Below are 21,656 nucleotides of genomic sequence, written 5' to 3'. Positions count from 1 at the left end.
AGGCGTGGTGTCATCTGGGATGGGGGACTCTAGCTGTCCCTATGGAAGGGCTGACTCCCTGGGGCCTCTGTCTTTGCCAGGGCTGTAGTAGAATTCTATTGCTGTTTGGGGGTCTCACTGGATTTGGGGTCCTGACACCTGAGAATTAACTTACCTTTCCTTGGTTATACTATGACTACTTATTTTTGTAAATAGGGGTTTCCTGTCATGTGAACCAAGGTGGTTTTGGTCATCCTGCTGGTTGAACTATGAATAAAATATGGAATAAAATATGGGACCACTCAGCAGCATCTGATAGCATGGCATCTTCTGGGATCCCTAGTGGTAATGGGCCTTGGAGGTACGGTTTTATGATTGCTCCAGTCATTCCTTGAAGGTAGATTCCAGAAGGTAATGCTGGGGGACTGCTGTTCTTTCCCATTGCTTTTGCCTTACAGAGTTCTACAGGATTCTATATTTTCTCCCTTGCAATTTAACATCTATATAAAAGCTGTTGGAAGAGATTGTCCAGGGACTTGCAGTATGGAAGCATGCTGATGATACCCAGCTCTTTCCATCTGACCAGGTGAGATGAAGGTTGTCCTGAATCATTGTCTGGAACCATCAACAGGTTGGACATGAGAAAAGAAGCTGAGAATCAAGTCTCAGCTGAATTCAGGCTAGATATTCTATTGGTTGGACATACAGTTGCATTCCCTCTTCTTAAGTAGAAGACAGGTAGTGTAAGAATGCTCCTGGATACAACTTATTTCCTCAATAAGCTATGGCCAGGAGTGCTTCTGCACAACTTCTACTCAGTGCGCCACTGAAGGCAAAACTTGACTGACTATTGTAAAATAACATGCTCTACTGGGTTCCAGAAACTTTAAATCGGTACAAAATGCAACAATTATAATGCTGGCAGAAACTCATTTTTTGTGATCACGCAACATCTATATTGTTCCATCTTCATTGATTCCAATTTGTTTCTAGGCTCAATGCAGTGCTGGTTTAAGTTTTTAAATGTAAACAGTTTAAAACATGGACATGCGAAAGGATGCATCATGGACCTGCTTCAGCCTGTACTGTGAGTGAGAGGAAAAGCTGGCTTCTTGCTCGTATCACTCTCCTTCTGTAAAACTCCTCACTATCACCAATTGAAATGCTTTATAGGGCTGCCTCTATGAAATGAGCCCCCTATCTTGGGAACCCTTTTGTTTATGATCCAGTCACTTCATCAGTGTTGGGTGGAATAGGATCTCCTGCCAGGTGTGGGGTAGGAAAACCCACAAATTTCAAAAACCAATGTCAATGAACATGCATGCAGCATGTCCATGCATGTAGCCCTTCCTATAGACACAAACAAGAAGGTGAGACCAGCATTTACAGTCTAGGTCAGTGGATCCCAAACATTTTAGCATCAGGATCCACTTTTAAAAATGACACTCTATTGGGACTATCTAGCATTATGAAACTAAAAAAAGTTTCACTTTACCACCCACTCAAGCTGCTGCTTTTATCCTTTTTAGTAGGGGGCACTTTCTGAAGTGTTTGTTGAATTCCAAGTTTATCAGATTGGGATCATTTTGGTGGACTTGCAATCCCCTTCACCTGGCCTTTGATAAGAGCCAAGGTAACTTTGCGAGTAAACACAAGTTTATGTGGATCAGTTTTGCTTTCCATATGGCTCAATATATTTTCCTTGTCAGCTTGGCAGGTGGGAATTTCTTCTTGAGAATTGGTTGGAGACTGCAGTCAGTGGATCAGGACCATTCTGGTAGTGTTGTGTTACCTCAGCCTGCCCTTCGAAGTGGACCAAGGCATGGTTGCCTACTCATCAGTAAACATGCACGTGCTGCTCCATTTCAGTTTCCATTTTACACTAACAAACTACTTCCTATTTTACAGGAGAAAACATACTACAACCTTTCCAGTACCACTAAAAACTATCTGCATATAATCAAGTTGCTAGATCAATGGATTATTTTCCATACCCTTCAGTATGGGCTGATATTTCTAACTGATACTCTCTGCATTCATTACTTCAGATTCCAGATCCTTACCACAGCAACAAGTAGAAAGGGCTCCTGTACAGCAATTCAGTGCTTTTCTTTTTTAAATATGAATGCTCCTGCTGTGAATGCAAAACACTTTCTGCATCTCCAAATCAAGCTTAAGAAGGTTGAAGAAAACATTTATTCCTGTACTACTGGAGTACAGTAATTTTGGAGGCCTGTGGAGGCCTGCCCATAGGACAGCAGTACTTGACGAGTAGTCTATGATAATTGAAATAGGTTTTTGTCCAGTGACTAAACATTGTATGTTGAAAACCTAATATAGGGTTTATTTTAAAGATATAATTAATTTTAAATTAATTGCCTTTCTATGGAGTAATACATAATAGAAGCAGCACAATGATATATTAAAGCCACCAATAAGATAAACTTGACCAATCAGATTAAAACCAAAAGGTTTTGTAAAATAAAGCATTCTTCTAGACCAGTGTTTCTCAAACTGTGGGTTGGGACCCAGTAGGTGGGCTGTGAGCCTTCTGGTGGTTTCCCATTCATTTCAATATTTTATGTTTAATATATCAGACTTGATTTGACTGTAATTGGAGAAATGTTACAAATCTGTACTTTGAACAGGCTACTATGTACAGGTTGAGCCTCATTATTCTCGTGGGTTCCCTTTGAAGCACTCACCTGGATGGCAAAAAATGCACTATAGCAAATCCATTTAAAAAACAAAGTTTCTTTGCTCCAGTGATTTAAAAACAACCTTGCTGACCTTTGTGATGTAAGATAAGATTCATTAAGAAGACAATCCATCAATCAGTCCTCCTCCAAGCACTTACAAAGGCACTTCACTCAGTCCCTCCCTTCACCAATGCAAAGCAATCACCTTTCTTTCAGGAAAGAGAAGGATTGATGGATTGTCAGCCAGCTGCCCCTCCCCCCATGAAGGAGGCTATTGTTAAAGGACTGTTCAGTTTTTTAAACTGATTTTAAAGGGATGCATTTTTCCCCTTCTCCAGGGATCAGCACATTCCTTCTCATTTGCAGTGGCCATTCGTGTTGAGACAAATACATGTATAAAAAAATCTGTGTATAACAAGGTTGGACCTGTATATGCTTTTAGCAATGATAGTCAACTGGGCTTACTTCTGGGTAAGTGTGGATAGGATTGCAGCCTCAGATTGTTAAAAATTTTCCTGCTTGACGATGTCACTTCTGGTCATGACATCACTTCTGGTGGGTCCCGACAGATTGCCATGCTAGAAAGTGGGTCTTAGAGCTAAAAAGTCTGAGAACCACTGTTCTCGACAGCACAAGACCTAACTTTAGAAAAAGAAGGGGCACAGAACTCAAACACATAATTTTATAAACACATAGTATTACAATGGAGAGGGTACTCCTGCAAAGACATTATAAGGTTTAAGTGGACCCAGAAGTTAGTGGGAAGCCAACACAAATATTAAAGAAGCTGTGCTTTAATAGTAGTTACTATTAACTACTGTACTCAATAAATGGAACTCAGTTCTGCAGCAGGGTTGGTGCCAGAATATTTGGGGTCTTATGCCACATCTTTTTCTGACTCCCTTGATAGCTCCCTTGATTCACTGAGTATATGGTATGGCATGGAAGTGGAGGAGTGAGGTAGACCATAAATTTTGGGGTGTCCCTCTAAAGAGGCAGTAATCCTTTTTATAATTTTTCCTCACATGCTCTGAGTTTGGAACAGGCACTGTTGGAACGTCACAGGAGCAAAGACTTCACTGACAGGAACCTGAGATAATTTTACTTGAAAACCTGATGATTTTTAGTGAGATGTCGGCAAATGGAATCTTGCCCTTGCCGATTGGAGAGTAGTGGAGCTCACCTCAATCCAAGGACCCAGAAACATGCAACATATCTGGTTTGCTCTGGTACAATATATTAACTATTTAAAACACCAATAAGTCAGGTACTGAAGTGTTCTTGAGGGAAAACAGGTAAAGACAATGGTGCTAACAGGCTGGATTGCTCCATATACCAACAGAAAAACAGACATGGCTTTCAAGACCAAAAGGAAAAATATTTGTTGATGACTCTAAGGGTCCCATCCTATCCAAATTTCCAGTGCTGATGCAGCCCCAAGGGAAGAAATATTCCCTTATCTTCAGGAGGCTTCCATTACTGCCTCTCCCACCACCTGCCCCATTGGCACAACTGCATCGATGCTAGAAAGTTGGATGGGACCTCAGGCTGCAATCCTATGCACACTTACCCAGAAGTAAACCCTATTGAACACAATAGAACTTTTGAGTAAACACTATCTTTCTATTTACAGTATCTTTCTATTTATCTTTCTTTCAATTACTATTTACAGTAATCACTGTAAATATCTTTATCCTTCCATAAATTAGGTAACAATAAGTATTGGGACTTGGACAAATAGCTTTGTAAAGCCCCATTAACTTATTTTTAGTCAACTCCTTTCATTGACTTCAAGCTTTAGACGCAGATGATTAAGGGCGCAATCCCAATCTCCCCCCCCCCCGGTTTGGCCAGTCCCTTTTGCCAAGTTTGGCCAAGTCCCTTTCGCTGGCTGAAGAGTGTCACAAAAGTGCTGTAAAACACTTTCATGCCACTCTGCCCTCTCTGCACCAACCCAAGCCCTGGGAAGAGGTGAATTCACAACAGCCGAGCTTGGCCAGCGTGGATGTCTAGGGGGGTCATGAGGAGGGTGGGGAAGAGGTGGAAGGGAGGCGTTGTGGGGTGGGGGAGGGCGGGTGGTGGGTCTTCCTGGGGGCAAGGAGGCGGGGAGCGGGAGGCAGGGCCAGGATCAGACAATTATGCCATATAACCAGCAGTTATGCCATATCCTAGCCCCGTTCCCGGGTGGCCCAGGGTAGTCCTGGGCTGCTCAGATTTTTGCCACATCATCAGCTGGCACAGATCCAAGTAGAAGCACTGGGGCTGCTGCGGCTCTCTCTGGTGTAGGGGGGAAAGTTTCCCCTTGCCTTGGGCAGAGCCTCAGACAGCATCAAACTTGCACTGGACACAGCGCAGGATACAGCTGTGTTTTAAGCACCTATGATACAGCAGTTTTCAGCCTTCTTCCTCTCATGGTACACTGACAAGGTGCTAAAATTGTCAAGGCACACAATCAATTTTCTGACAATCCCCCAATGGCAGTAATAATATACGGTCCTCCCCTAAACTCCCACGGCAAACTTGCAGACCATTTGTGGCACACCAATGTGATGCAGCAAAATGGTTAAAAAGCACTAACAGAAGGTAGTACTGGACTTGGATGTGAAACCGAGGATCAGATTCACACAGAACTGTGAAGCTCCTGCAGAGGAGTTGTTGCCCTTGTACCTTCTCTCATAGGCTAGACAAATTTTGTGTTCTTCAGAAAAGGCAACTTTTAAGTGTCCAGCAGCTCCAACATTACTCTGGCAAATAAGTACATCAATTTAGGTGATTTCAAAATATGGATTTTCAAATTCACCACATGTTTTTTAAAACCTTTGTTAGATGTTTTTAACACACCTGCTTTTTCAGTGCATATATTGCATATTGAAACAACGTACCTTGTGGAGTCTGGAGAGGGTTTTACACGTCCCTGGACATTTTCTTCCCACAAGCTATTTGCTAACTCATTACCAATGGACGACATCACTTTGATGAGTTCTATAGGCCAATCATCCAAGTCAAGTGATCGGACACGTGATAGGTGTGTGCCAAGGTTCCGGTGTATCCCTGAGCATTCAATACACATGAGCGCGCCCAGATTTAAGCTTGCCCAGTCAGGATCTGAGGAAAAAGCAAACAAGTCAATGAAATTAACACATTTTAAAAGCTCTTATAACTTGACCCTGATTCATCACTGTATGTGCACACATGTACCACTTAACACCTTGGTACTTTGTGGGCTGGGGCTAAAGCAGTGGTTCTCAAGTGTTTGCTGCAGGCAGTGGGGGCGGGGGGTAAGGCGGAAAAGTGATGCCCAGCATTGCGCCTCTGATCTGGGCACAGGGGCATGCTGCCACTCACCACTGCCAGCAGCAGCCTCCCCAGGGTTGGGGGAGCCTGGCGCCAGCCTCAGCAGGGCTCCCCATGCAGCACAGAGCACTCCTGAAGGCGATCTTCCTGTCTCTCGATCGCAAAACCGGAAGTGGTTGCGATCATCTTCTGGAGGGCTCTGCACTGTGTGGGGAGTCCTGCTGAGGCTGGTGCTGGGCTCCCCCAACCCCCGGGAGACTCCTGCAGGTGGTGGTGGTGTGGCAGCGTGCCCCTGCGCCCAGATCAGAGGCGCAATACTGTGTATCGCATTTCTGCCTCCCCCCTCTCCCCACCCCTTAAGGGAAAACTGCCCAGGTCTTTCAGGCTGGGGCGTTGACACACCCCAGTTTGAAAACCACTGGGCTAAAGGAACACCCAACCTGCAGTTTGCCGATGCTTCTGTTTTCACTCCATCTTTCCCCACACATAACTGGGCTGGGACTGTAATGACTATCTGGGTGAGCATTTGTTCTTTCCTTTCTACGAAGTTCACCACCTACCAGCCTGTCTGTATTAGCCTCTTTAAGGGAGGGAGGAAGTGTCTGAGCTAGTGCTTCCTCCCTGTCTCAATGGATGCTCCCAAGTGGCAAAGGTCATGCTACTTAGGAACATTCGTGGATGCAGTGGCCTCTGGCTGAGAGAGGGAGGAGATGCATTCCTGAGCACTTCCTAATTCTTCCTACAACCTCCCTAAAAGCCCTCTCCCCAAGGGACTCTCTGCCAAAAGCTTTTGGTAGCAAAGTCTTTCAAAAAGCATTGTGACTCTAGTTTCTTTAACTTGGGTGCATCGGCAATTGGCTACTGAACCTCAAGAGGACATAGGCCCATGGTCAGGACTTGGCCCCGACACTGCTTAAAGAACCATTAATAAGTTGTATTTGAAGTTTTAACTTATTTGCTCACAGACATATAACAAAATTCTTAAACTTGTACTAGAATCAACCTTGCACTAGAATAAAAAAAATGGTTAGACAACTTTGGATAAAAAGGTCGCAAAAAAGGAAAATAAATCCATTAAGTCTCTACTTGGAGCGTATTGTATTAGCTCCATTAATAACCATCACTATGATGGGGAAAAGGCATACAATACATTCTACCTGATAATAGTGGTTAGAAATCAAGCTGATGTATTAGTTAAAAAAATCAAATCAAAATGCAACTTCAGTCTCTAGTGCTACTCTAGTCTTTTAAAGTAAGTGACATCATGCCTCACTTAATTGCATCACTGACCTTGCTGTACTTGTTTTCCCCCCCTGTAAATAGCACATGTGAAGGTACTGAATTAGTATTAGCATTATGGGGAGGTAGGGGGAGTATAACCTTACCCCCTGTAGTCCAGATCATTTCGCACATAGTAATGTCTGTGAAAACGTTTAATGGTTTCTGGAGGGCCTGATCCAAATCAGGGTTTTGGCAGGATTGTAGGGCTAAAGACCCCCTATCCTATTGCTATGGTCTCATTCTTGACTGAGGGCCTGGATCCAGATCAGTTTGCACTTACTTCATAGGGTGTAAAATTTCAAGAAAAACATCCTACGTGTAATGGACACTTTCTAAATGTCAGGTCACATGTGCAGTGCTGTAATGTCTAAACTGAATAAGCACCAGGTTCATGGTGGTCTTTATATTCTTTCTTCAATCTAGCTTAAAAACTGCTTGGGTATTGATTGAAATAATTATAAGCTTTAAGCAGTCTTGGGTATCTTCTCTGACAAAGGAAACGTGGGGTGTAAAGCTTTTAAATAATAATAAAATAATAAACGTTAAAGTCAATAACCAGGAATACTGGGAACAAAGGTGTTCATTTATGTCTTTCGAGAAAACAAAAATAACTTCTACAGCAGAGCAACTGAAGCTAAAAAAATTAATGCTCAAAGTATGTTACAGGATACCATATCTTAAGAAACCATGATGTACAATGTTGGCCTGTAGGTAATTTTCTGACTAATATTTCAGCACTAGAAGTTCTACACTTTCATTATCATATATAGTGTCAAAAAAGGGGAAGCTTCAATTCCAATTCCATTTTCAAGATTTTTTTTGTTAAAAATCTGGTGCATTTTAACTGATTCTCATGGTTTAGCTGTAATCATATATGCAGATAATACAAGGTATGATCAAGTACAACATTTAAAATTTATTAATTTTAAATAAATAAATTTATTTTTAAATTAATTAACTAATTAAATAATTTGTTTATTTAAATAAATTAATCTGTAATCTGTTACATGATGCTCTTTTAATGTAGTTGTTTAGCAAAGACTCTGTAAGAGACTTCTTTAAAGTTCATTCTGTTTGTCCTGATGAGACTAAGCATGAGCCACAACACAACCAGATAAAAACTGTGCAAATCAAATGCACAATACTACTAGATTTTTTTTTAAAGGTAGCAATGAAAACTTAGAATAAAAAACAAAGAAATTCATGCCTGGTGCAACAAAAGTCTAAAACAAACAATTAAAGCAGTGTGGTCTTTTAAAATTCCTTCCTTGTTTCTAAAAATTCAGCATACAACAATTATTCCACCACAAATATTTTTTAAAAACTGCCATGAAATGGGATGCAGAGGATATAAATTTAAAGGATTTAAATAGCAGCTGCACGTAAGCACCATGGATTAAACAAAGGGGTTTCACACATATATACTACTAATTTTTGTTTTCAAGCAACAGAAATAAAAAGTGCAGGTGGTAGACTTCACCTGACTATTTTTCATGTTAAATATGTGATCATGAAATAAAAAACATGAATTCAGAGATATTTTTTTCAACTTTAAAAAAGAAATCTATTCTAACATCTCAGGCTTCCCTGTTCTGTTCTGACAGAGATTCAGGAAGTGAGAAAGAGATACACTGTTGAAATAATGACCAAATAGTGTTGATCTGATCAGCACATTTTGTGGTATATTGGCCAGCACTCTGCCATTAGCCCATTAAAAAAAAAAATCATTCAAATACACAACACGGAAACAAAATTCATGATTAGTTTTCAAATATTGTGTGCTCCTTGGCATCAAACTGAAAAAGAAGCAAGTTTACAAACAGACCAAAATGCCTAAGAACACCTTTTTCTTTGTACCAGAACATAACAGCACACTAAGTTGAAAAGAAATGTGGAATAACACAACACCTTCCTCAAAAGTGTTACAGGTCAGTACTGACAAAAATGAGGTCTTAATCTAACCCAGCAGCATGTGTTAATTAGGATTTAATAGGAATCTGCCACACAAATCAAATTCCATAATGAACACTAACAAGTAAAAGGAACATGGAATACAATACCAAGAGGGCAAGAACCAGAACAGGTGTTCACAAAACACTGAAGCAAAGAGTCTGTCTAAGCTTTATGTAGCCCAGAGTTACATTCCTTGTGTAAAAATGATTGTACTTACTTTGTGCCTCACAGTCCACACAGCGAGAATTGCCTCTGATGTTTCTTATTGACTGAAGGGCCATGGCCTCATTCTGACTTGTCAGTCGGGACTGTGTATATTTAAAGAAACATACATACAAGGAATAAGTACCCAAAGAAAAGGCATAGACAACACTGTCAGCTGGTGAAAAGCAAAGAAAGAGTTCAGCCCAAGGTTGAATGAACATTATCATGGAATTTGATGTCTTTGGCTAGCCTCTCAGAGAATTGATCCTTTAGCATCTTTAAGTACTGCAATTCAGTGCTTGACAAGAGCCGCTCACAATTTTCTATCTGTGTTTCGGACAGCTCAAGTTTTTATGAAACCACCAGGAAATAAAGCACAGGATGCCTAGAATTCAATGGCAGTGGGGAGGGGGGGGGTGTCAGAAGTAAAACAAGTTCAAAATTGAAGGTCGTTAATAACTAAACTGATCACAGAACCACTTGCTTTTATACAGATGCTCTATAAAATTAAACTAATTTCTACAGGCCATACTACTTTTATTTCATGGTTATTGATGGTTGAGAAAATTTGCCATTGAGCAATGGCAAACAGAACACCCTATCATCAAAAGATCTGATTTGATCTAATGGCTTGCATCATGCCATAATGGCTCTCTGCAGTGGCCTGCCAGTGACCTTTACTCTGACCCAGAGAGATAATCTCTACTGAGAGTGACTTTCAGCCTCTACACCAGCTGAGGCTGGACTAACTGCTATCAGATTAAGAACTTGTTGCTGTAGAATTAAATTGGAACCCTGTAATGATTAATATAAGTTGGTTGCAAAACATCCCACCGCCATTGCTTGATTTGCCTGCTGTTGATTTCCCCAATCTGCTCCTTTCCTTTAGAAATTTTGAAATTGCCTTAATGTCTCATTTCACTTTCATTTAAATTATGACTGTCAAACAACTATGAGCCACTGAATAAAGGAGCTACTCCTTTTCTCATTAATAAAATCATAATTCTGAAGAGACTATCGGATAAATATATTATTTTTAAGTAACGGCTGATAAGGAAAAGGGACTCACTAGGCAAGGTATAGATAATACTTTAACAGCACTTGCTTAGGGGGGAGAATAAAAAAGTCAGAAATGTGTTAAGGTGGAGACTTTACACACAACAGTACCCTGAATAATTTCTGCATTAGTATACTTAAGCAGCATACATTTTACAGGCATATAAGGAAGGAAACAGGAGCTTCCAGGAAAAGCTGAAAAGAAGAAAAACAGTTTCATTTTAAGAAATGCACTTTAAATGCCTTCCAAATATGAACATGAATTTTGGATATATTTAAAAGTATTGTTCCAATTTTAGTATATGTGCTGCCAGATGTGGCAACTCCCACATCCCAGCAGCACTGCAGATATTTCATGCAAAATCCATCTTGCAGTTTTAATACGGCATTCCTGTTTGGATGTTGAGATTTAACAACTCAGTAGAGAGGGTTCAGGTGCAGTTTTTATATAAGATATTTGGAGCACCACATTGTGTTTCCTATGTGGCCCTGTGTCAGTAGAAACTAGAAGTGTTGACCTGGCTAAAAAAAATTTAAATTCTAGGTGAGGAACTCTTATCTTTTGGACCAGGAGATATTACTCCAGACATTGCTATCCGATCCTACATCCTCTCCAGGCCTAGCTCTGTTTATTAAGAAATATGAATCTGTTGGGCTCAAGACCTCCAACCCAAGTGTTCAATATATTGAAAGTAAGGCTCCTGGATATGGAGAGGCAACTCCAGCATGATGCTGCCTTCAAGATTTGTTCTCCTTTACATTTTCAACTGCCATGCTCTTATGGCAGGAGGCCAGATTATTTATATTTCTTGGAACATCCACAAGATCGAAGGTTATTTACCCTGGCCAGAAGTAATGTTGTACCTTCTAATGGCAGATACTGTGGACTTGCTGCGGAGATGTGGGTGTGTGCATGTGGCTTGGGAGTGGTTGAATCCTTACAGCACAGGCTTTTACAGTGCACTAGGCACCACGATCTGCGCTTATATTATCTAAATTTGTTTCTCTCTGGTTGGTCTGATTTGGATAAAATTTGCTACTTCTTAACAGGGCCCAATAAGGAATTAACTAAGATGGTAATCAAATATGTTAATTCTGTTATTCAGAGGTGCAGTGAAATGCTGGCATTCATGGAGCCTTAATGCTTTGAACTGAGTGCCACTTTGTTAAACAAAGTACAATTTTGCTTTTTACTATGAGGGCTGGATGGGTCTTTTATTTTCCCTTTCGTGCATTGTTTTTATACTATGTTGTACTATATTGTGTTGTCTGTCTATGTCAATAAAGGTTCTGATCTGATCTATTTAAAAGCAGCAATCACAATATAATGAAGTTCATGATTCACTTCAAAATGTGAGGCAATATTTTCTTTAAGAAAAAATATACACCAGGATAAAACAGGCAACACATTATTTGCAACACAGTAAGTCTGGTAGTGTTTTCTCCCAGATATTCTATATGCCAAAGACATGAATTTATTCCCATAGATAGGTTTGCTTCTAACCTTATTCTTGCTGCTCTCACATGACTGCAGACTGGCCAAAATCTGACTTTCTATTGCTTGTACCCAAGCATCTCTTTCTTCATAGGTTGTAGCTTCAAAATGCCACGTCTGACCAGTAAGGGATACAATGATAAATTCAAAATTTTCTTCTTGTTCTGAAAAAGAATTGGGAGGGGACATAAGAGAATAAGAATGGGAAAAACTGCTTCAAGGAATAATCTGCTCTTCAGTAGAATGCATACACCATATAGCAGTTGAGGGCTACCTTAGATAGGGCATGGAATTCCATGCTTCCTTTTGCCTGAGTGATTTGGGAGGGTGCGACTGGGAATGCGAAAATGCAGCACAAACCTTTCCTTTTCTGATACCTATTTGCTAAAAATTACCCCTCCAAATTATTCCCCATTAGCAGGCAAAAAAGACAGCCTTCATGGTTTCCTTCATCACAGAGAAACATTCAGGGCCAGGAAGGAGGAGCAATTTTTTGCAGACTAATGACAGCAGGGCAAAGGGTTTTTCATTTAAAAAAAAAAAAAAAGGATATGGAAGAGCTACAGAATTCCATGTTGGATATTTGTTGACTCTATGATGGTGGCTAGATATTTTTGAAATATAACTTTAGCATATTATTTAAAATTTATCACTACTCACCGGTATCATATATTCACACAAAGTAAGATGTAAAACTTGCTGTAGACTCAGGTAATACAAAAACCCAAGGGTTTATTTATTAAAACCAAACACACAGCCTCTAAGACACAGCAAAAGACAACTACACTGCCATGAAACAAAAATAACTTCAGACTTGTCCTCAATGTTTCTTGGTGCACTATAAGTAGAAAAGTTAAAGGATAAGATAGATAAGAAACCTCATCTTTGAGTTGCATCTGATTATGGGAATCAGAACAGAACATCATACATGATTAGGCTCCTAAAGGAAGGTAGGACACCATTTATTTACAGATTAATGTCAAAACCAGCATCTGGAATTGAGGAAGAAGCACTTGTGCAACATGTCCCCATTAACCCATCCCTGTGAAGAGGCAGGCGCTGTCTTTGACTATGCAAGTTTCTGAACAGTTTTCAGAGTCAGCCTGAAATAAAAAATAATGCAGTAAGCAACCTTCAATAATGATGGCTACTTTGACTGAATGTAAGAGAAGAAGGTGCTCAGGGCTCAGCATAATGAAATGTAACAGTTTGCTTTAAGTAGTGGATGGGCACAGGCAGTACCCTGTGTCCATCTTACTCCTCGGTAGTAGCTTCATCTTGTCTGTTTGTCCTTATACCTCCCCTCTTTTTCTTCATCGCCATACTGCTCTGTGTTTTGAAATAGGAAAGTTACCAGAGTGGGGACCAGAACATAGAAACTGGGAGAAGTTGCATGTGACTTCCAAAAAAGGAAGCACTCTTTCCCCCTTTTTTCAGAATGAAGGTGGTACTTGCCCAGCTTCCTTGTTCTGATCCCCAGTATGGTACTTTCCTGTTTCAAAACACAGAAGCATATAGTTAAGAAGAGGGAGGAGGAGCAAAGAAAGTGAGTGAATGATGGAAGTGAGCTCTGAGCTCAGACACGGAGGTCAAGGTGTTCTGAGGCGTGGGGAGGTAGCATCTAAGACAGGGGTGCTCACACTTTTTTGGCTCGAGAGCTACTTTGAAACCCAGCAAGGCCCGGAGATCTACCAGAGTTTTTTTTTTACAATGTTCGCGCCATCATAACATATAACATTTATGTGTACAATGTATGTTGGTGTACCTTGAGCCCCACTGAGTATAACAGGACTTACTCCTGAGCAGACATGCCTAGGATTAGGCTGTGAGGCTGCAATCCTAGCCACACTTACCTGGGAGTAAGCCCCATTGAGTAAAATGGGCCTTACTCCCAGCGTTTCCTCCCAGAGGCACCTGAAGGGGGGGGTCGGCACTCCGCGATCTACTCATTTTGCCTCGCGATCTACCGGTAGATCGCGATCCACCTATTGAGCACCCCTGATCTAAGAGGATTCCAGCAGGCCTTCTGAGGTGGAGAGGGGTTGTGTGCATCCTCCCTGTGCCTCAGAAGGCCTCTCTTCCATTTGCATTCGGGAGGTAAAATGGAGCCCTTCTGACCTACGTTGCGTCAAGACTCTTTCACATTTGGGAGATACAGTGAGGCCCTCCTGATCTGCTGTTGGTCAAATCTGCAGGTTATGAATGCACGGATAAGGAGGGCTGACCTGAATTTGATCCATTCAGTTTATATGACTACTTCCAACGGCTCAATTCTATTTGATGGCACATGGACACTGGTGCATCCATTATATCTTAAACCCACCTGGCAATTTCACACCAATAGCACACTGACATCAATAAACAAGGGCCACATGCCAAGCCTGTCCTGGCAAAGTAACGCTGGCACAGTCCTTCGCAGTAACATCCCCAGTGTTCATGTAAACACCAACATAGCTTGTTATCCATGGAGCAGCGTCCTGACCAGTGTGACATCACTGTGACAATGGTGTGTCATAGGCGTATCATTTGTGTGACATCTGTATATCAACACTGTGAAGTTGGTGTATCACCTGTTTAACATCTGTATGTCATTGCTGTGACGTCAGTGAGTCATCTTTGTGACATCTGTGTGTTATCAGTGTGATGTCCAAGGAACCAATCACTACATCTAATCAGCCTCAAACACTGAGAGCTAGAAAAGTGCTGCCAAGGTGAACTTAGCAGGGATGGGGTCAGGGCAAATGAATGTCCAGTGTGGGGGGGAGGGGCAATCCCCTGCTCATCACTAGGAATGGGCAACACAGCAAAAGGCACCACCGCCAATCATGGGGAGATGCCCCAAGGACACTACACACACACACCGTAAGGATGCTAAAGCACCCCCACCTCCTACAGAAGTTATAGTGGCATCAGTACAGTGACATCAGAAGTAAAGAGGCAAAAGCAAAGAACTACTAGGAGCCCCAACGTCCATTGGATAAGTCACTTCAGCCTGCTCATACAAGCACATATATTCATGGAATATATTTTTGAATAGAGCAGAGCCAGGACAGAAAGATTGTTCCCTTGGAAGAGAGCAGCCAAGCAAAACAAACACAGAAGCCTCTCCATGGCAAGACCATGTGGGGACATCTGCCAGCTGGAACCCTTATGCCAGGGGAAAAGCCAAAATAAGTTACAAGGGAAGTTCAACAGCACTCAGGGTCCTGGAGGCCAGCGTTCCTTGGAGGCAGTGCTCTAAGCAGCTTGGAGACTGGCAACCCAGAAGCTTGATGCTTACAGAAGCTTGCAGGAAGCCATCACTGAGCAGCTAGAGAGGTGTTGTGAACTTCAGCTTCTTCGAGAAGCTGAAGAAGATGTCTGTGTACTGCTGCAGATTCCTTTAAAGGAATATATGTGGGAACAAGGGACTTGCCTTAACTATCAAGCAGGGATGAGAAGATCCAGCGCGGCTTGACTCGAGTCGAGTCTAGAGTCACTGCTCCATGCGACTCAACTCGAAAAAGAGTCACAAGGGGACACTTTCTGAGTTTGAGTCAGCCTTTTGCAACTTGATAAGACTCGAGTTGCCCTGCCCCCTTTAAAAAGCCCGCCACGGAAAAAAACAAGGCTGCTGCTGGGGTGTGTGTGTGTGTTGGAGTTCTCCTTTAATACCCCCCTGCTGCCCCATCCCATCTGTAAACAGGGCAGGAGGGACTGCGAGGCAGCAGGGACAGAAGCAACAAGAGAGGAGGGTTACATGCAGCAGCTGCAAAGTTTACCAGGATGACCCAATCCTTTGCAGCTCTACACACAAGTAGTCCCACTGCAGCTAATCATTCAGTGAGACTTTCCCCTCTCCACTAGCCATACAGTGGAAAGCATCTGCAGCCAATCATAAGGCAAGAACACCCTTGGCTCCTTCTGCCTCCCTCAGCCAAAGAAAATATCAAACCTTAGTCCAATGATCAATTCCTTCCTTCCTATCAGAGGCAGGCAAAAAGTCTGCTCCTGCCTCCCCTCCCCCACTCAGCTGCAAAAGGAAAACATTAACCCTTCCCTGCCTCCCAGCTGGAACCTCCCTGCTGCTCACCTATCTGAATCATAGCCCTACGAGGTTTCTGTGAAAACAGTGAGCAAGCACACCCATACACAGGCAACTTGAGTCTGCATGCATGGGATGAGTGCTGAGTCAAGGGGCTCTGACTCGAGTTCTTTTCTGAGTCTTCCACAAGTGAGTCACGAGTCAACAAAAAACATGCACTTTTGCGACTCTTCCCAACCCTGCTATCAAGGCACTCACTTTTCAAATGACTGGACAGAAATGGCCATGACAGGAATAAAAAGAAGAGGGGGAGCTAGAACCCACACCAGCTACTCCACAAAGTTGTTTTCGAAGCCAGTGATGTTGCTGGGGGGCACAGGCTGCACTGGGTGACGTGCACAGGAGGTGAGATCACTACTGGCCAAAATTTCTTAAATCTTGGTATTTTAAAATAATACCATCATATATATCAGTCAATGTGTTATTTCATGCAGAACACAATGAAACAAACTGTGTTGAAATATCTCTATTCTATAAAAAGGTATAGCCAGAAAACCAGCAGGGGCGGAGTAATGGTGCATCACCACACTCACTGTCTGGAGCACTGTCCCGCCCACTGTATGGGAGGAGGTCATTCATGAGGGTGATGTGCTGGCCTCCTCCACCAGGTGACATAAACCTCCAGTGACACCACTGCTCTAATCACCTAACCACAGCAGGAGACAAGCAAAAGCAACTCCTCTGGCATTTAACACTGCATCACCACAAATGAGCACACCTGACTGGGAGGCCATAGCACCTGGACCTATCCAAAAGAGCTCTCTGTGGTCCAATCACTGGGCTAGCATATGACACAGGGAGTCATCCAGCATCCCATCCAGCGGCACCCTATGTGCTTTGCCTGATTGCTGCCTGTGGCTGCCTGTATGCTACCCCTCCTGTTCCTCTGCTGATCACGAGGGAGCTCATGATAACTGAGGAGCGTCCTCTTCTTCAGAGACCAAGACGTCATAGGGAAAAGGATGGTATAGACTCAGGGAGCAGAGTGACACCCCCCCCCACAGAATTCCACCCAAAGGCCAACTGAGGTAACAAGCAACTAAGGTGGAAAGACGGATCCCTATCTGCTAATAAAAAGACAACAAAAAGTGTGACCCAGTCAAGGTTTTTATTGCACTGTATCAGTGATAGAGCAACATTTGGAAAAGAAACATGCAGGTGAGGTTGCCAACCATCTGCTATGCAGTTTGCAAGGCCACAGCAGTCTGACTGGAACAATTAGGTCAGCAACCTCTCCAAGCAAGAGCTGGGGTCACTGCAGGCAGGCAGGCAGGCAGGTTATAGGCATCCCTTGGAGTCGCCACAAGACCTGTTGGGACAGCTGCTTGTGGGCAGTAAGGTGAAACAGAGAGTGTAACAAGGAATAGAAAACAGCATCACCCACACCTGTTCTCTTGCTTGAGATACATATGCAGTGTATTGTGAGGGAGAGTGGGGTCACCAGAGTGTACATGCGGTGGTGTCCTACAACGGGGTGAGATCATGGTAGCTTAGACCATTACCCTTCCCTCTCCTAGGAGGGCCTGCAATGGAACTCTGCAGAGCGCCACAGTTCAACCTCCTGTGGCAATGGTACAGTCCTGAAAAACAAAACAAGTTCTGATTAGCAGTCATTCTCAGCTCTTAGATATTATAAAAGAAAGGAATGATTAGGCAACAGTTGACAGCAGAAACGAATTTGTTAATCCTAAAGGTCAGAATGGTGGGGGGGGGGGCGGGTAGAGGCATGAGAGGGAGGTGCAGCAACTGCAGCACAGGATTCCCTCCCCGCCTTGCTTACCTGTGCAGAGTGCATTGAGCTTGTTTTCCTTGTTGGAGTGGTGAGGAAGAATTGGGTTTTTATGTGGGGAGTTCTCTCAGGGCAGAATACCTGCAGTAAGAATTCTGAGAAGACAAGAGTTCACAAAATATCTTGCAATTCATTATGTGAGAGGTTGTTTGTACAAAGTTGTCCCTTTGTCCACCAAGTGCCCCTTCACTATGATTCCCATCACCAAAGTTCCCCTCTGAAAGTCCAGAGAACTATAGCCCCATGCTGCACATCTAATCTGGGATGTAGTCTTCCTGGGAGGGGCTTTAGTACAGGGATAAACAATGTGCTGCGAATGGCTGCCAAATGTAGTCTATCCTATACTACACTGTAGGAAAGTGGATGGTGGCAAGAGGTGCACTATTCTGCTGTCTCTTCCTTCCTCATGGTTCCTTATGGGTTTACTACTACGTATCTATGCCCACACTGTCATTGACATACTATTTTTCTGGTGTTTGGGGTGTGTCTGTTATCTTAAGGGGGATTAAGATATGGTGTATGCCAATTCCTCCTCATACCTCTTACATGACCGCTCAATTTCCACCATGTTTTGGCCTTTCTGCATGTGTTGTGCCAGCATTCAAGTAATATCTGAGCTACGTTGTTATGGCTTTTTCTGGCCTTGCGCTGGTGTCTGTAGTGAGGTCCCTCTGTGGGGGGACTCCTACATCAGTGGGGCATTCATTGTGCCAGTGCCCACAGAGATACATTTGGGTATCTCAAAGATAGGATTGGGCCCTAAGTGTTGTCTTTCACTGAACAGAACTCAAGTCTCCTAGGTATATCAGGGAGCCAGGGGAACTACTGAATTTAGTTCTCATAGTAGATGTCAAAGGAGCCACCTGTGGCATGAGGTACCGTTCATCAGCTTAGGTTGGTGACCCCTGCTAACTGGTTAAGAGGCACTCTTTCAAGTGGGTGCTCCACTTTTATTTAGCAGGGGGAGAGTAACTGGCCCACCTCACCCCAGCACTGTCTGTTCTAGTGGCAGTCTGCTGGTGTTGCATCTTTTTAGATTGTGAGCCCTTTTGGGACAGGGAGCCATTAGATATTTGATATTTGATTTTCTCTGTAAACCGCTTTGAGAACTTTTTGTTGAAAAGCGGTATATAAATACTGTTGTTGTTGTTGTTGATGCCTGTTTGACAGAAGTAGTTTCATCACAGTTACCCATGGCCCAATACCATCCAGAATAGGATTACATTATTGTTTTGGACATGGAGCAGCCTTATAATGACTACTCAGAAACTACAATTGCTATAGAATGCAGCACCTAGGTTGTTGACTCACAGCCCAATCCTGAGCTGTCCATTGTGCTGGGACTGCCGCAGTGCCAAAATGGCTGCATGGCATCCTGCGCGCAACAGGACAGTTGCATGCAACTCCTCAGCGGAAGGGGACTTTTGTCTCGATTCTGCAGCAATCCTTGGGCTGCTGTAGAATCAAGAGCCTCCATGTTGGGCTGCCATAGAATCAAGAGCCTCTGGATGTGCAAAACTGTGACGCTGACTTCCTTCTTTGTGAAGCTTATTCAGCATGTAGTCACTCTATTAAAAAAAAAATCTAAGATGCTTAACAAAAAACTAATACAATTTTGGGCCACAACAAAATATCCAGTATCAATTGTTTTGCTGAGGTCATGTTACCTGCTACGGGAAGAACTATGGTTATGGATGTGCTTTCCATGAGTTCTTATAACATGCAAATGCCAACTTGCCCATCTTCCTCACAGGAGACAGAACCTATGTGCATCTGGAGTGCACATTAGAAGCAGAAGTCTTTGGTGGTGTGGGTCAAGCCATGCCATAAGATCACAGGAAGCCACCTTACACTGAACGAATCCACTTTTGTATTGGCAACCTTCAGTCTCGAAAGACTATGGTATCGCGCTCTGAAAGGTGGTTCTGGCACAGCGTCTAGTGTGGCTGAAAAGGCCAATCCGGGAGTGACAATCCCTTCCACACTGGGAGCAAGTGCAGTCTGTCCCTGGTCTGTCTCCCTGGCTATGGGCCTTCCTTCTTTGCCTCTTAGCCTCAGACTGTTGGCAAAGTGTCTCTTCAAACTGGGAAAGGCCATGCTGCACAGCCTGCCTCCAAGCGGGCCGCTCAGAGGCCAGGGTTTCCCACTTGTTGAGGTCCATCCCTAAGGCCTTCAGATCCCTCTTGCAGATGTCCTTGTATCGCAGCTGTGGTCTACCTGTAGGGCGCTTTCCTTGCACGAGTTCTCCATAGAGGAGATCCTTTGGGATCCGGCCATCATCCATTCTCACGACATGACCAAGCCAACGCAGGCGTCTCTGTTTCAGCAGTGAATACATGCTAGGGATTCCAGCACGTTCCAGGACTGTGTTGTTTGGAACTTTGTCCTGCCAGGTGATGCCGAGGATGCGTCGGAGGCAGCGCATGTGGAAAGCGCTCAGTTTCCTCTCCTGTTGTGAGCGAAGAGTCCATGACTCGCTGCAGTACAGAAGTGTACTCAGGACGCAAGCTCTGTAGACCTGGATCTTGGTATGTTCCGTCAGCTTCTTGTTGGACCAGACTCTCTTTGTGAGTCTGGAAAACGTGGTAGCTGCTTTACCGATGCGCTTGTTTAGCTCGGTATCGAGAGAATGTGTGTCGGAGATCGTTGAGTCAAGGTACACAAAGTCATGGACAACCTCCAGTTCATGCTCAGAGATTGTAATGCAGGGAGGTGAGTCCACATCCTGAACCATGACCTGTGTTTTCTTCAGGCTGATTGTCAGACCAAAATCTTGGCAGGCCTTGCTAAAACGATCCATGAGCTGCTGGAGATCTTTGGCAGAGTGGGTAGTGACAGCTGCATCGTCGGCAAAGAGGAAGTCACGCAGACATTTCAGCTGGACTTTGGATTTTGCTCTCAGTCTGGAGAGGTTGAAGAGCTTTCCGTCTGATCTGGTCCGGAGATAGATGCCTTCTGTTGCAGTTCCAAAGGCCTGCTTCAGCAGGACAGCGAAGAAAATCCCAAACAAGGTTGGTGCAAGAACACAGCCCTGCTTCACTCCGCTTCGGATGTCAAAAGGGTCTGATGTGGAGCCATCGAAGACAACAGTGCCCTTCATGTCCTTGTGGAAAGATCTGATGATGCTGAGGAGCCTGGGTGGACATCCAATCTTGGGTAGAATCTTGAAGAGGCCGTCTCTGCTGACCAGGTCGAAAGCCTTTGTGAGATCTATGAAGGCTATAAAGAGTGGCTGTCGTTGTTCCCTGCATTTCTCCTGCAGTTGTCTAAGGGAGAATACCATATCAGTGGTGGACCTGTTGGCTCGGAATCCACACTGCGATTCTGGATAGACGCTCTCTGCAAGTACCTGGAGCCTCTTTAGTACAACTCGGGCAAACAGCTTTCCTACAACGCTAAGGAGAGAGATGCCGCGGTAGTTGTTGCAGTCACCCCTGTCACCTTTGTTCTTGTACAGCGTGATGATGTTTGCATCCCTCATGTCTTGAGGTACTCCACCTTCTCTCCAGCAGAGACAGAGGATTTCATGCAGCTCAGTGACTATGATCTCTTTGCAGCATTTTAGGACTTCAGCAGGGATGCTGTCTTTTCCAGGTGCCTTGCCAAAGGCAAGGGAGTCCAGGGCCACGTGAAGTTCTTCTAGGGTTGGTTCACTGTCAAGCTCTTCCAGCACAGGCAGGCACTCAATGTTGTTCAGTGCTTCTTCGGTGACTACATTTTCTCTGGAATATAGCTCAGAGTAGTGCTGCACCCAGCGTTCCATCTGCTGCGCCCGATCCTGGATGACCTCGCCTGTGGCAGACTTCAGAGGGGCAATTTTCT

General features: G+C 43.6%; 1 protein-coding gene across 5 annotated transcripts in view; it reads right to left on the bottom strand.

Annotated features, from left to right (window-relative positions):
* AGAP1 (ArfGAP with GTPase domain, ankyrin repeat and PH domain 1) overlaps window positions 1–21,656 on the bottom strand; it is a 389,814-nt gene that overhangs the window by 46,409 nt on the left and 321,749 nt on the right. For all 5 annotated transcript variants that reach the window (XM_066637277.1, XM_066637250.1, XM_066637243.1 and 2 more), the window contains 3 exons: window positions 11,971–12,125; window positions 9,424–9,514; window positions 5,561–5,783 (listed from right to left, as the gene is read on the bottom strand). In XM_066637277.1, coding sequence (XP_066493374.1) covers window positions 5,561–5,783; window positions 9,424–9,514; window positions 11,971–12,125 — 469 coding nt within the window. The remainder of the gene's footprint in view (window positions 1–5,560; window positions 5,784–9,423; window positions 9,515–11,970; window positions 12,126–21,656) is intronic.

This window comes from Tiliqua scincoides, chromosome 1, assembly GCF_035046505.1.
Source record: "Tiliqua scincoides isolate rTilSci1 chromosome 1, rTilSci1.hap2, whole genome shotgun sequence".
Taxonomy (NCBI): Eukaryota; Metazoa; Chordata; class Lepidosauria; order Squamata; family Scincidae; genus Tiliqua; species Tiliqua scincoides.
Note: the sequence above shows the minus strand (reverse complement) of the source record. Positions and strands in the feature narration are given on the sequence as shown.